The 16,755-nt window shown below is 41.8% G+C and overlaps 1 protein-coding gene across 1 annotated transcript in view; it reads left to right on the plus strand.

The window, feature by feature from the left end:
- The window catches only part of LOC145415347 (fat-like cadherin-related tumor suppressor homolog), a 394,573-nt gene that overhangs the window by 156,348 nt on the left and 221,470 nt on the right, over positions 1 to 16,755 (plus strand). Inside the window, exon 5 of the mRNA XM_080284623.1 lies at positions 4,597 to 4,689. Within this exon, the coding sequence (XP_080140749.1) occupies positions 4,597 to 4,689 (93 nt within the window). The remainder of the gene's footprint in view (positions 1 to 4,596; positions 4,690 to 16,755) is intronic.

Genomic DNA, 16,755 nt, shown 5'->3' on the forward strand with positions numbered 1-16,755 from the left:
TGAGAGAGCCAGACCTCCGGCAATACCATTATCATTACAAAGGACCGGGATCCGGATCCGGATCCACCCCTAAATTTAATCAATTCTTTCATGATCCATGGCCTACCTTTACACAGAATTTCATTGAATTCATTGAAAACATTAGGAGATATTGTGCGGGATACTCCGGATCCGGATCCGGCCCAAAATATAATCATTTCTTCATTGTCCCATGGCCTACCCTTCCAATAAATTTCATCAAAATTCGTCCTTAACTTTTTGAGTAATCCTGCTAACAAACAGACAAACAAACAAACAAATGGTGGGTAAAATATAACCTCCTGGGCGTAGGTAATAAGTATGATAAGAATTGAGGAGAAAAATGAGAATCCATGATGAAAACTGAAAGAATGAAGGTGAAGGAGAAGACCAGAAAAGAGGTGATAGTGAATGAGCAAACCGTGTACGAGTGTGAGAGGCTGTGACAGGACGGAGAAAGGTGGAAGGAGGAGGAGGATAAAAGACGACGTTGGAAATGGGAAGAGAAGGAGAGGGAGAGGCAAGATGTGCATTGTACCCAGAAGATTTCTTTCGCAAATTGTACACCTTCAAAAGAGAGAGGCAAGGCTTCCTCGCAGGTGAATGAAGGTTTACTATGTAGCTGACTTTTTCTCTTGTTATTGACTCCTCTTAGTCTCAAAATAGCCGCCGAAGCATTACCTTACTTTTCCTTTCCATTTTAGTGGGTAGTGCCCTTTGACTGCTGCATGCATAAATCATCAACCTGTCCACACAATCTCGCCCCTCTTCTGTTAGCTCTGTGAAGCAAGAATGAAACGATCGTCATAACTGATCATATACAGTTGATCATCTCGAAAATAGCCTTCTATTATCCATCATTATCTTTGAAAAGTGCTTCGATCCCTGACATGCGCTGCGTTCAAACATCGTTATTTGAACGAATGTAGATTCCGTCTGTATTGAAATGTTTTCCTGTAAAGTTTTCCTTGTCAAGTTCTTGCATTTGCTCCATTCGTCACAACAGTATAAAAACGGGACGAGATTACTTAAGCGATGAGAAGAGATTAATGGTGGAAGAGTAGGAAATGCTGTGAGGTACATTTAGTGAGAACAAGGATTGAGTTGTACAGAATCTAAGTAAATGTAATTAGAAACCATTGAACACAGTAAGTTATATAAAAATCTATGATTAAGAGTCTTCTCAGTTAGCAGCAAGGCGGCGAACTGAAGAGACTCCCCCACGAAAAATGAAAAATAAAAAAAATAAAAAATAAATGCATGGCTAAGAGTGGGTCCACGGAGAGATGAAAGGCCTCCTAATGGGCATAATAAGGCTGCCTCAAGGACTCTCTCTCTCTCTCTCTCTCTCTCTCTCTCTCTCTCTCTCTCTCTCTCTCTCTCTCTCTCTCTCTCTCTCTCTCTCTCTCTCTCTCTCTCTCTCTCTCTCCACGTTATTTATCAATCTGTCTATCTATATATTTCGATGTTTATCAGTCTGTCTATCAGTTTATCTATAAGTTTTTTTTTTTTTATGCTAGGAAGAAGGAACCAAAGGCCACGAGCCCGCAACAACTGTTCCTTCCAAGAGAAAAACAAAATACAAGAGAAAGCCAATTTCAAGATCCGATCATTTCGAGATGCCTGGAAACACTGAGTTTGAAAGACTGGAGATCATAGAAAGCAGGGAAAACAGACAGAGGGAGACAGTTCCAGAGTTGACCTGTTGCATAAATGAAGGACTGGGAGTAACGGTTAACTCTTGCATTAGAGAGATGAACAGAAAAGGGATGAGAGTTTGTTGCTAGACGGGTGCTACGCGCCCGTCGGAGAGGTGGAGGAATGCATGCAGACAGTTCAAAGGAGCAGTGACCACTGAAGTAGGGATAGAAGAGAGATAAAGATGCAACAGTGCGGCCAAAAGAAGAGGTTGAAGGGAGCCAGTAAGAGGAGGAGAGTTAATGAGACGAAAAGCCTTTGACTCCACCCTATTGAGAAGAGCTGTATGTGGGGAACCTCCCCACACATGCGAGTTGTACTCCACACAGGGGCGGATAAAACACTTGTATAGAGTCAACAATTGTGTAGGGGTAAAGAAGGAACGAAGTCGGCTGAGCACACCTAATCTCTTGGAAGCAGATTTTACAAGAGATGTAATATGATCTTTCCAAGATAGTCGCAGGTGAATGAAACCCCAAGCATGTTCAAGGATGATGCAGGATTAAGCTGAATATTATTAAACATTAGTGGGTACACCTATGGAAGATTTTGTCTGGTTGATAGATGTAAGAACTGAGTCTTAGATGCATTAAAATCAACAAGATTATTTTTACCCCAGTCAGACATACGAGCCAAGTCAGACATTAGGTGTGCCATAGCCTCATCCGTTGTTTGCTGAAGTAACTGCCGAGACGGACGTTGCAGGAACCGAATGGAAAGGTGAAGGGTGGAGTCATCAGTGTATGAGTGGATAGGGTTAGATGTACAGCTTAGAAGGTCATTGATGAATAAAAGGATGAGAGTTGGTGATAGGACAGAGCCCTGAGGAACACCACAGTTGATAGATCTAGGAGAAGAACGATGGCCGTCTACAACAGCGGCTATAGAACGACCAGAAAGGAAGCTATAGATGAAGGTACCGATAGGATAGAAACCGTAAGGGGGCGGTTTGGAAATTAAAGATTTATGCCAGACTCGATCGAAAGCCTTTGAGATGTGAAAAGCAATTGCAAAGCTTTCGAAAAAGTCCCGAAAGGAGGATGACCAGGAGTCTGAAAGGTAGGTGAGATGATCAATAGTGGAGCGTCCGTGATGGAACCTATACAGACGATCAGAAAGAAGGTTGTGTTAGGAAAGATGCTTTAAAATTATTCTATTAAGAACTGACTCGAAAACTTTTGAGGTACAGGATGTATAAGCAATTGGACGATAGTTAGAGGGTTGGGGATGGTCACCCTTCTTTGGGACTGGCTGGATGAGAGCAAACTTCCAGCAAGAAGGAAAGGTACAAGTTGATAGACAATGGCGAAAGAGTTTACCTAGGCAGGGTGTAAGCACAGAAGCACAGTTCTTGAGAACAACAGGAGGGACTCCATGAGGCCCATATGCCTTGTTAGTATTGAGGCCTGTGATGACAGAAAATACCTCAGCTGAAGACATTTTAATGTCAGCCATGAGGAAGTCAAAGGGGGGAAGTGATGGAGGAACAGCACCGGTATCGTCTAAGGTGGAATTGGAGGAGAAAGTCTGAGCGACGAGACCTGCTTTATCAGTAGAAGATATAACTACAGAATCATCAGAGTAGAAAAGAGGAAGGAAGATGATGATGTAAAGTTGTTAGAAAGGTTTTTGGCAAGGCGCCAGAAGGAGCGGGAAGAGTTCGAGTTGGAGAGTTGCGAGCATTTAGTACGGATGAAACTATTTTTAGCAGAACGAAGAACAGACTTAGCACGATTCCGGGCAGAAACGTAAAGATGATGTGATTCAGGGGTGGGTTGGCTCCGGTGCCTTTTATAGGCCCCCTCCTTGTTACGGACAGCATTAGAACAAGCGTGATTTAACCATTGCTTTCTTGCGTTAGACAATGGATGTGAGGAAAGGAATGTATGCTTCCATGCCCGAGAGAATAACCTCCGAAATGCGCAAGGAACACTCAGATGGCTTCCGGCCATGGAAGCAATAATCATTCCATGGAAAATCAAAGAAGTACTGCCTGTGGGCCTCCCAATCCGCAGCTCCAAAGTTCCACAGACGACGTTTCTTTGGAGGGTCCACAGGCCGTATCGGAGCGATAGGACAGGTTAAGGTGATAAGGTTGTGATCGGAGGAGCCCAGCGGAGAGAAAAGATTAACAGTGCAAGCAGAAGGATTAGTTGTAAGGAGGAGGTTAAGTATGTTGGAGCTCTCTCCAAGGCGGTCAGGGATACGGGTAGCGTGCTGTACAAGCTGCTGGATGTTTATAAAGCTGTCTATATGTCTGTCTATCTACCTATCTATCTGTCTATCTGACTGTCTGTCTGTCTGTCTGTGTGTCTTTCTGTCTGTCTCTCTATCTACCTACCTCTGTCTGTCTGTCCTCCATTTTTCTATCTCTCTCTTTACTTAGCTATCTATTTATTTATGTACCAGTCTGTCTCTGTCTATCTGCCCATTTATCTACCTATCTTTCTCTCTGACTGTCTGTCTGTCTGCCATTTTGTCTATATCTGATTATCCATCTGTCTGCCTGTCTGTCTTTCTTTCTCTTCAAGTACCTCCATTTACCTCTGTCTGTCTCTCTACCCATCTATCTCACTGTTTGTCTGTCTGTCTGTCTTTCTAGTTGTGTCTGTGTGTTTATCTGTCTAGCATCCTTTTCTATCTATCCATCTATCTCTCTGTCCATTTATCAGTCTACCTACCCATCTGTCTGTGTCAGTCTATCTGTCTGTTTGTACTTACCCATTAACATCAGTCAGTTTGCTTATGTTTATATGTATCTATCTGTCTGTCTGTCCATCTGCCCATCTATATATCTCACGCCATTCTCGCCCTATCCCTACATTAACCCACCTTTTCCATTTCTCACCCCTCCTGCATGGTGTGGTTCTGCTGACGAAGGGTGAGCCAGACGAGGACGGCGGGGACTCCTGGGGACCCTGGCAGTCCTTCCTACCTTCAGACATCACTCCAAGGGACGACGCCTTGTTCAGGGTAAGGAAAATATATATTTTTCCTTGTAACTTGGGCTAAAATTGCTGTTTCTCCAACTTCAATGGAGAGTTGTTGGAACAGGGTAACATTTTGATATGATCCAAGTTACAAGAAGGTGCGAGGCTTTTCACTTTACCTTAGCTTACAGTTGCCACCTCTTCATCTTGAATGCTGAGTTAGTGGAAAAGATTAACACTAGAATATGATGCTGGTCACGAAGAAGTGCTATGGGAGAGATGTAGAGCCTCTTTTTCACTTTAACTTGCCCTAGATTGCCACCTCTCCATATTGATTACTGAGTTGTAGGAATGGGTTAACACTGGAACATAATGCTAGTCACCAAGAATTGCTGGGCCAAAAACATTGTCTTTTTCTTCCACTCAGTGGCGAGCATGAAGTAAGCTGCAAAAGGATGAAAATTTGGGTGAAGTTAATATTAAAGCACTGTTGGTCCAGCACTGTTGTTTGTTAAGGAGGCTCCCTGTCACACCTTCCTTATCCGTATATTTCTGCTTTTGTACTTTAATATATTTCTGTGTGTTACATAGGACGCTCAGTGGAAATACGAAAAGACATAAAAAACAAAATAGATAAGTAAGCTGTAATAGGCCGAATATATTTAAGAAAAAGGTGGCAAGAATTCTCCTAGGCCGACGAAAAAAATAGGCCGAGGATCAATGTTCTTACTGGTTTATAAGATTCTTCGTGACACCTTCCATACGATGAGGTCTTGTGGTGGCTTTCCTCTGGTGTTCCAAGACAAATTTATTCAGCTTTGGACACCCACCTGGTAGTAAAGCAGGTAAATAAGGATGTCTAACCCCTCTAGTTTGAAAAGACCATCGTAACCTAAGCATAATCATCAGGATGGAGCAAAAAATGTGAAAAGGACGTCCTCTGTTTGAAGGGAAGATATTCGCAGTACGTTTTGCTCAGAAAATTATTTTGTCTTGTACACATTACTACTCTCTTGTCTGTTACTCCTACCACTTTGGCCTGTGTTCTCGCTGGCTTATATTGATTCCTAACACCCATCCCTCATTAATATTGTTTGATTATTACGCGTAAATATCCTGTAAGGTAATGACAGTATTGAAAGGATGTTAACAGGATACAAGAATATATTATCTTGAGTTTGATGAAACATTCTGTATATTACTCTTTCAGCCTACAGACGATTAGTTTAGGCTTAGGAGATTTTTCGAACTGGAAAGGTTAGATGAAGACATTCACCCGTTTAATAAGAGAGATCAATCCCATTTTGAATAAAATAGTCTGGTGGTAGCAAGAATTATTGTAATAAAGCGTCGTCATACTGAGGGGTTAAAGTGAACTATAACCTTTATACTCTAACTTGGCCTAAAACTGCCATCAGTCCATCTTGAAGGCTGGGATGTAACAACAGATTAATGCTAGAATATGATGCTGGTCATGAAGAAGTGCTATGGAAGGGATATAGAGATGAAGTATTGTCTTTTTCTGGTACTGAGCTACGTGAAATAAGCTGCAAGAGGACGAACATCTGAGCCGCATTAAAGTGAAAGAACTATGGGTTAAACAAATTGCTGTGGAAGAGGAATTACGATGCCCCTTGTGGTAGCCAGAACATGACCCTTACAGACAGTTCCCTTTCACATGATGGAACTGGAGCACTTCTGTTATCTGAATACTGAGTCGTGGTGACATGAATTTTGATGAGCCATTATGAGATAAGGAAGAGTCTTCATTATATTTGATGTACCATAGTTATGAGGCAGGAATGAATCTCCTTGGTTACTGCTGTCGATTTGTTATTTTTTCTGATGTCACTGGTCCACTTTCACACTTTTAATAATAAGTCAAGGAAAATAAAACAATACGTCACCTAATTAGCGACTAAACTATGCAGCCCGAATACCTATTTTCTATTTACTCTTTCCCGGTGCAGACGATTTCATTCAGCTCAGAAAATATCTCTCGTCGTGAAGGTATTTATGGAGGCTATATTTAACCCCTTTAGTAAGCTAAATAAATTCGTCTGGTAGAAACAAGATCTGCAAAAACAGTGTTATGGTAGTGGGGAGGTTAAGATATGAACACTGTTTTTATCACTAATGACGCCCGCTTTCTCATTATCTAATTTGTTCATGCTGTTGTTTGTTTGTTATGCAAATTGTATCACTTTCTGCGCAATAGTTCGTCCACTTCAACTTGGCAGATTTTCGTCCTTTTGTGCTTACTAGCATACTCGCTCAGTATCACACCAGCGCCGCTATACATCGTTTCCACTGATTAGTTTTTCATGAATGGCACGATAATGTAGTGTTAATATCTTGTTATAGCTCAGCATTCAAAAGGTTGAGAGAGAAAGTAGCGGTAAATGTGCAAAAAAATATATAGCCTTCCAAAACAGCATCGCACACTCGCTCAGAACAGTGATAAGGAATTGTATTGTGGTGATGCTATTTGGTGGGTGAGCAGAGGAAGACCATTTCCGCTTCAGTGTTGGTATTGGTAGCATTTGCGTGTGACCCACAGGGATGGCCAGGACTTTGTTTTACACATCGCGTGGTCTATTTACGTATGCTGTATATACTCCTCCTCCTCCTCCCTGTGGCATGTGTACAAAAAAACATCACTGTCATGTAAATACTCTAGCAAATTGGATTATGACTTTGCATACGCATATAACTTTTGTTCTTTGTTGGGTAGCTTTATAGAGAGGATAGATCACCCTTACAATATATCATAACTATTTATTGCAATGTCCTCTTACTTGCAGTCTGACCTTCAGTCGAATGTGCACGCGAAGCAGGATGAATCTAAACTAAAGAGAAAATGTATGAAATCTGTCTCTATCCAGACGCCTTAATCCCGGAAGGGGTGGTCACAAACAAATAGCGTCTGTGTCACCCTGTCAGCCATTTGGCTGACCTCTGTCCAGGTCACATCCCCGTCTCACTCATATTTCTTTACTCCATCCCTCCCTCTCATCCGTGGTCTCCTCCTCCCCCTCTCCCCTTCCACCTCACTCACTCACACTTCTAGTCACTTTCCCATTTTCCACCCTCCCCACACGGCCAGAGCAGCTCACAGTAATTCTTTTAACATTTTCAGTCACATCCACATCAGTGCCACAACACTTCTTAACTTCATCACTGTCTGTCTCACCATGTAACTCCGATGAGCATATAGCTCATTTCCTCTGCTCTCACTCTTGACTTATGTCCTTCCAGCAGGGTCCAAGCTTTGTTTCCGTACGTTATAGTGAGGATCACGATACAGTCATGCAGTTGATTTTTTTTTTTTTTTTTTACTTACAGGCTCACTGTCCCATTCCTTATCTCATCTTTCAGTGTACCAGTAACCTTTCTTCTCCGCTGTACCCTTTCAAGCACTGCATCCTCTAAACTTCTATCCTTACTCATCACACTACCCTAGTACTTAATTCTCCATTTCCTCACCATCCAGTCTCACTGTGCATCCTAGGACTTTATTTCTTTCAAAGACCATAACATTGCTCTTAACTGCATTCACTTTCAGATTCCATTTCATACACACACTCTCAGACTCATTCACCATGCATTGCAAACTCCCATTTATCTACACTTAACAGTATAGTATCGTCAACAAACAATAGTAAAGGCAGTTTTCAAACCCTACCTTCTCTCATTAAGGGCTCTCCAAAATCCATTGCCGTGCCTTGTATCTCTTTATTACTTCATTGATAATTAAACTGAGCAACCACAGCGAGATGACAAAGTCATGTTTCGAGCCAACATTCAGGTCGAAGAACTCGTCTAGTCAACCATCCACACACACTGCAGTCCTAGCGCCTTCATACATTCTCCTCACAGCATTCAGCAACTTCCCATCTTCTCCGTATGTTTATTATTCCTTCTCTATTCATTGTCAGTCTACTCCGCCATATGCTTTCTTCATATCCATGAAGGGAGTATACAACATCTTCCTCACTCAATACTTCCACTAAAAATTTTAGAACGAAAATCTGATCTACATAAACCTTTCCCTTAAGCTTTCTTGTTCTTCCCTAAGTAATTCCTCGGTTAGAGTCCTAATAATAAGATCCTACCATTGATATATTTTGGTACATTTTCAAGGTAAAAACCCGTATGATTGCCGCACACTTCTCTCTCTCCTTTGGTTTGTATCGGTGAGCAGTTATACCTGACTTCCAGTCCTCAAGGATACCCCCCCCCCCCAGGTCATTCTGCAGATCTACAATATCCATTGTATCATTATTTCTTCCTCGTATTTCCATATACAGATTTTTCATTCTGTATATGGATGGGGTAATAAAAGAGATACAAGGTACGGCAGTGGATGTTGTAGCGGCCCTAGTGAGAGAGGGTAGTGTTTGGAAACTCCCTGTACTGTTGTTAGCAGATGATACTGTGTTGTTAGATGAAGACGAAGGGGAGTTGCAAGGCTTGATGGATGAGTTTGGGAGAGTGTGTAAGAAACGGAATCTACAGGCGAATGTAGGGAAGAGTAAAGTTATGGTCTTCTAGAGAAGTGAAGTCAGTGAATGTACAGTGAGGTTGGATGAGGATGAAATGGAAAATGTGAGTGCGTCGAAGTAGATGGGTAGTGTGATGAGTAAGGATGAAAGTTTAGAGGGTGAAGTGCTTGAAAGGGTATAACAAGGAAGAAAGGATGCTAGTTCCTTGAAAGCAGTGATAAGAAAACAGGAAAATGAGCATGGAAGTGAAAAAGTTACTACATGACAGTATAATGATACCAACTCCAACGTATGGAGGTGACGCTTGGACCTTGTTCAAGGGACAGAAGTCAAGAGTGAGAGCAGTGGAAATGAGTTATTTGAGAGGAGCCTGTGGAGTCACATGGAGAAACTGACTGAGAAACGAAGAAGTGAAGGAGCGTTGTGGTGTGGACGTGGATGTGATGGGAAGCGTTAGGAGACACAATGAGATGGTTGGCCATGTGGAGAGGAGGGAGAGTGGAAGACTGACGAGGAGAGTGTATGTGAGGTGAAGGGGGGGAGAGGAAGGGGGAGGCCAAGGACGAGGTGGAGGGAAGGAGTGGAGAGGTATATGAGAGAGGGGGGGTGTGTGAGCTGGGAGCAGGGCAGTGAAATGGCGGGGGACAGGGCGACATGGAGACGATTTGTTTGTGGCCACCCCTTACGGGATTAAGGCGTCTGGCAATTGATATAGATGGCATTTCAACATCGCTACACTCTCTATTAATTTCTGGGACTTTTCCTATTTTGATCTCCTTCACTGCTTCAAATACATCCATCCTACTGGTATCTTCCTCCCTACTAGTCTCTGTTTTTCTCCCAGCCATTCTCCAACCCTTTATACTTGCGCAACTTTCGATCTCTGTATTCAGCATAGAGTTCTCTCCATCTACTTACTTTTTCTCCCCCTCTTCACCAACATTCTGCAGTTTTTATTTTTCACTCCTGTGTTGCTTCCCTTATCTTTTCTTACTGTCTTGACCTCTTTCCAAAACAGCTTCTTACATACCCTCCCTTTTACATCAGATTTCTTCGGAACTCTCCATTCACTCTTTTCTTGCTATCTCGTACTTGTTGTTTCATGTCTAACCTTAACCCAGCTTATTGCTTTTCTCTGTCTCTCATCATCGTCTATCCTCTACATTCCATCCAGTCACTATATGCTTTCTTTTCTGCCACAGCACGTTTCACCTCTTCTTTCCACCACGCTGCTCAGTACACCTCCTTAGGTCTTCTCTTCACCCCCAACACTGCCTCGCATGCTGCACAGATTTTTAAAGATATCTTACACATACCTCCCGCCTCCTCCGTCTGTTTCAAACCATATGTTCCCAGTTGTTTCTCCACTTCTCTCTTGTATTTTTTTTTTTTTTTTCAGTCCTTTCCCCTACAACCTTTCAACACATTTCTGCAGGAACTGCTTCTTCCTGTCTTTTTCTACCTCTGTTCACCCAGCGTTTCTGCATCTTTATCCTCGACACTGCTATGTATTGATCAGGTGGTCCACTTTCCCATCTTCTACATTCTCCTGTCCAACACAGATCTCATGCGCTCATCCGCACAAACTTTATCAACAAGTGCTGCATTAAAACTTTGACTCCTTTGTCTTACTTCCAGCTGAATAAAGTCGTTCGGTGTTAGTTTTGGCATAGTGCACCAGAGTTGTCCCGACCATGAGTAAGTTAGTATTAACAGTAGTACCAGTATTAACGCTTTCATGCTATTGTGCCTTACTTTCAATGGGATAATATCATCTGGCGTTAGATGGAAGGGAAGCTGCGACGATGAGAGGATTAATTACTTGAGATTAATCAGCTTTATTCAGCAATGTAATTAGATCATATTATAATAACGGGAGGGGGATGTTTTTTATTATTAAAGAGTTGCAGTGAATTATGTTGATTAATGCAGGTACAGTGGGATGCTGGTACATGGAGTTCTGGAATATCAGTTATTTTGAACAATTGTACTAAAATTAACGTGGCCCATTGCCCCCTGGTAACCTAGCAACGCCCATCCTCCAACCAAGGCATTTTTAATCCTTATCTATCTATCTGTTTATCATCATCGCCATTGTCGTTGTCCCGTCGTCATCATCATTGTTATTTTCATTCATTTACGTTTTTTTTTTTTTTTTTTTTTTTTTTTTTTAGGGGGGGAGAGGGTTCAAGTAAGGCTTGGTTGGGATAGAAGTACGCAATTGAGAGTTCCCGGGTTCGACTTTGCTCCATGCGCCAGACATGATTTCTTTGGAAAAGGTCTTCCCTCTCCCTGTTTATCAGCACCTAGAACTTAAATAGGGACCAAGACTGCAAATTCAACGGTTTTGTATCGCATTTTATGGGGGGAATTGAGATGGAGCACAACTTGATTGTCTTTTGTATTACTGAGACTTCCGTATGTAATTCTTCCTCTAACTTGGGGGAAAATTGCCATCTCTCGATCTTGAATCCTTAGTTATAACAATATCTAAACACTGGAACACGATCCAGGTTACAAAGAAATGCTGTGAAAAGGATGCAGAGCTATACTAGTGTCTTTTTCTGCCAGTAAGCTACGTGAAATAAGCCGCAAAAGGACGGAAATCTGGACAACGTTAAAGTAAAACGAGTATCATTAGTAGGCATTAATCTACATCTGTTTTAACTTCATACGTTAGTACGCTTGGGTGAGTGGTTCAGTATCAGTGCTGGAATGAGACATATCTGGTTGATATACCCTTGGTGGTTCATATTTGTGTGGATGGAGTCGTGAGAGTTGTATTTAGTAGATGTTGTGTTAACTGTAAGTAGTGGGTGGTACCTTCATAGACTGGTTCAAAGTGTTGCAAATATTGTTGATGGAATAGGTCTGACAACATAATTATGTGTAGTAGCGGACGCAGTATATATATATATATATATATATATATATATATATATATATATATATATATATATATATATATATATATATATATATATAGTATATTTGTTGGACAAATTATAGCTTAGCGATATTATTGTCTACTTTTGTGCATAAGAGTAAATGAATGACCATTTAGAAAAAAAGCGAATTTAGGTTCTGTCCACACCAAATGCTTGCTGGTGCGGGCTGGTGCGGGCTGGTGCGTGCTGGAGTATCGTATCACTGTAACTCGTGCAGATGACCTCACTGGACGCAGGCGGATGCTGGCGAGACCTTTGATAGGTTACAGTGATGCTGAACTCTCGCCGCTCCAGCAAGCATTTGATGTGGACGCGACCTTAAAGTATGATGCGTATGTGGAAGGGGAAAGCTTGTAAACGGTGAAGGGGTTTAAGTATCTATGTGCACTGAGAAAAGATAATGCTGATATGTAAAGGACGCGGAGAGTAAAATGGTTTAGAAAAGTAAAACTGTTTGTTCTGATTAACCTCTTCAGCCAGATTAAGTCATTTTCATATTTTTAATGCAACCAGCTGACGAGTTAAATTAGCTTTTGGGAGACTCACAGAGAAAGGAGAAACGAAGGTTATATCTAACTTCTCTAGGTCGAAGAGTTTCTCTGAAGTTGATTTCAACAGACTGTGAGATAGGAAGGATAAAATGAAAAAAGTTATTCCCATACTGGAGAAGTTAAAGCCTTGCTACAGACTGTGCATGATTACAGAGGCTGCATGAGGGATGCATAAAGATGTCAGTGTCTACATTAACCTATGACGGTGATGCCTTATAATGCCTCCGTTATAAAGGGTAGTCTATATGTAACACTTTTCCACTCTACAGTATGTAGCAATTTCTCGTATATTGTGGGAACGACTCAGTTAGCGTTGTCAGTGTCTGTCGTGCATCACTTAGTCACTTCCTACTCACACTGAAACATGCACAACCACACCATCAATCTGAGCCGTTCCTGCAACACATACGATAATGCCATAGCACTCTTAATAGACCACCCTGTATAACAAATCACGGGTGGGTGCAACTGAAATGGGACTTAAACAGATGTATATAGCCTGTGTAGGTTTAACATTATAAAGAATATAGATTTCGCGAAAGATGTGCTGTAAAAGATATAAACTGCAGGACAGAAAGGACTACGCTTATAAGGCATGCCTGCAAAGACAGTGTATGTGAATAGGATGATGGCATGTGTATCTATGAGTGAGTTTGTGGACATGAGGCGGTGTGGATGGCCAGGAAGAAAATAAATGGCTACGTAAATGAATTAGTAGATGAACAAGGGATGGATGATGAAAAAGGAAAACAGTAGTTTGTAATAAAAAATATGCTGAAGATAAAAGTACAAGTGTTGCACCTATTTTTGCCACATCCACGGGGGTGGGTAAATCCATAGTGTGTCCCTAACTGTGTCACTCACTGAGTCACTGTACTCTCTATAAGTATGAAATCTGGAAAGTTGCGACCGTATTGTTTTATGAGCATTGCACTTTCATTTCGATTAGTTGTGTCGCACACGCAGAGGTGTGTCAATGGTGTGTCTAAGGTGCATATGACATGCATTTGGCATTTGTCCCGGGCTTGTCTGAGGAGTATGTCCACAGACAAAGGACATCATTAGTAATGTGATGTGATGGGTGCGGCTGTCAATGTTGTCCTTTGTCTTGTTCACCCGGCATTGAACAGAAAGTTCTTATTCTCATATATTCAGGGTGTCCCGGGAGTTAAGCCCAAAACTTTGGGAAATGATAGATGAGGGAATTCTAGGCAAAAAACGTTAAATGAACATGTGTCCAAATCTCAACCGTTACGGAGCTACAATTACTGATGACCTTGTGGGTGAATTATAAAGGAGACCATTTTCGCCCGTAAGGTCATCAGTAATTGTAGCTCCGTAACGGTTGAGATTTGAACACATGATCATTTAGCGTTTTTTGCATAGAATTCCCTCATCTGTCATTTCGCAGAGTTTTGGGCTTAGCTCCCGGGACACACTGTATTATTCGGTATTATGGAACTTTACATGCATGATGACTGAAGAAGTGTTAGATGTACAGTATGTCTGTCATGTGCACGAGGTTTATTAACGGATGTGTGGTCCATTTCATTGCATACACTCTTGTTCCTTCTCCAGTTCCTGGCTTTCTTGCTCCTTTGTCTGGATTTCTCCTACCCCGTGTATCATGGTAAGGATGTGGGATGATGATGATCATGATCATGATGTCAAGTGAGGTCTGTTAGATTAGGCTAAGTTAGAAGAGGTTTATCATGTAAGGTTGTTTCTTAGGTTAGGCAAGGTTTGAAATGCTAGGTTAGTTTATTAGGTTAAGTTAGGATCGGTTGGTCAGGTTGGGCTAGGTTTATTATGGTAGTACTATTTGGACAGGTGCAGTTAGATTATGTTAGTTTCGACTATTCGTGTCAAGTTCGGCTTGTTAGGTTAACTTCATAAGCCTTGGTTACGTTGGGTCACTAAGGTTTACCTAAGTGCTTTTAAATGTGTCCACAAATATATAGTTATCTGAATCTGTCTGTCTGTCTGTCTGTCTCTCTCTAAATGTGTGTGTGTGTGTGTGTGTGTGTGTGTGTGTGTGTGTACGTTATACCTATCTGTCTATCTGTCAATTGCCAGACGCCTTAATCCATTAAGAGGTAGCCACAAACAGTTTGTCTCCATGTCACCCGGTCTCCCGCCATTTCACTGCCCTGCTTCCCACATACAGCTCTTCTGAATAGGATGGAGTCAAAGGTTTTTCGTCTCATTAACTCTCTTCCCCTTCCTGACTCCCTTCAACCTCTGTCTCTTCGGCGCACTGTTGCTTCTTTATCTCTTTTCTATCGCTACTTCAATGGTCACTGCTCCTTTTAACTGTCTGCATGGATTCCTCCACCTCTACGACGGGCGCATAGCACCCGTCTAGTAGCAAACACTCACTCCTTTTCTGTCCAACTCTCTAATGCGAGAATTAACGATTATTCTCAGTCCTTCATTTATGCAACAGGTTAACTCTGGAACTGTCTCCCTCTGTCTGTATTTCCTGCATCCTATGATCTCCAGTCTTTCAAACGCAGTGTTTCCAGGCATCTCGAAATGATCGGATCTTGAATTTGGCTCTCTCTTGTATTTTATTTTTCTCTTGGAAGGAACAGTTGTTGCGGGCTCGTGGCCTTTGGTTCCTTTTTTCCTTGCATAAATAAAATAAGTCCACACCCCCCTCTCTCATATATATACCTCCCCACTTCATCCCTCCATCCCATCCTTGGCCTCCTCCTCCCTCTTCCCCTTCCACCTCACCTCACTCACACTCTCCTAGTTAGTCTCTCGCTCTCCACCCGCTCCATATGACCAAACCACCTCAGTGTATTTCTCCTAACGCTTTCTATCACATTCACATCCACAACACAACGCTCCTTCACTTCCTCATTTGTCAGTCTCTCTATGTAACTCCTCATGCTCCTCTCAGATAACCCATTTCCACTGCTCTCACTCTTGAATTGTGCCCTTCCAACAAGGTCCAGGCTTCACTTACATACGTTAGAGTTTGTACCACAATACTGTCATGCAACGACTTTTTTACTTCCATGCTCATTTCCCTGTTTTTTATCACTGCTTTCAAGGAACCAGCAACCTTTCTTCCTTGTTGTACCCTTTCAAGCACTTCGCCCTCCAAACTTCCATCCTTACTCATCACACTACCTAAGCACTTTAAATGCGTACACATTTTCCATTTCCTCCCCATCCAACATCATTGTACAAGTGACTTCATTTCATTCGGAGACCATAACTTTACTCTTCCTTACAGTCACCTTTAGATTCCGCGTCTTACGCACACTTTCAGACACATTCACCAAGTCTTGCAGTTCCCCTTCGTCTTCATTTGACAACACAGTATCATCTGCAAACAATAGTACAGGGAGTTTCCAAACGTTGCCCTCTCCCATTATAAGCTCTTCAGCATCCACTGCCCTGCCTTGTATCTCTTTTAAAACCCAGTCCATATACAGACTGAACAACCACGGAAACATGACACTTCCCTGTTTCATTCCAACCTTCAGATAGGAAAATTCACTCAGTTCACCATCCACACGCACTGCAGCCTTAGCCCCCTCATAAATACTCTTCACGGCATTCTGCAAGTTCCTGTTTAATCCTTATATTCTTCATATTTTCCACATTCCTTTATCCGCCCTGTCTTATGCTTTCTCCAGATCCATGAAGGCTGCATACAACTTCCTTCCCTTCTCTAGAAACTATTCCACTAAAGACCTAAGAATGAATACCTGATCTAGGCAACCTTATACCTTCTTGCAGTAATTGATCGTTACAAAAGTTTGAAGAAATTTATTATTTACACATTTTCAGTACACTTAAAAATAGAAAAATTGTAAATAAAACACCACCTGATACTGTGTCATAAGTGTTCCACAATATTGCTAGCTAATAGACATGTTTACTTGATATTTATGAACCGTGATATCCATACATTCTCATCACTCTGAAAACTTTTTTTTTTTTTCACAAAATATTCTTTGAAAATGCACTAGCCATTTTCCACACTAAAGGCAATTGAATTTATGCTTCAAGACTTTTATGATCAAGCTTGTCAACACGGTAACCGGTGGTTCACAGGTTAGCACGTCTACCTCATGAATACCAGAAC

The sequence above is a fragment of the Coenobita brevimanus genome, chromosome 102 (assembly GCF_032717465.1).
Source record: "Coenobita brevimanus isolate Jiangsu-jjx chromosome 102, ASM3271746v2, whole genome shotgun sequence".
In the NCBI taxonomy this organism is placed as follows: Eukaryota; Metazoa; Arthropoda; class Malacostraca; order Decapoda; family Coenobitidae; genus Coenobita; species Coenobita brevimanus.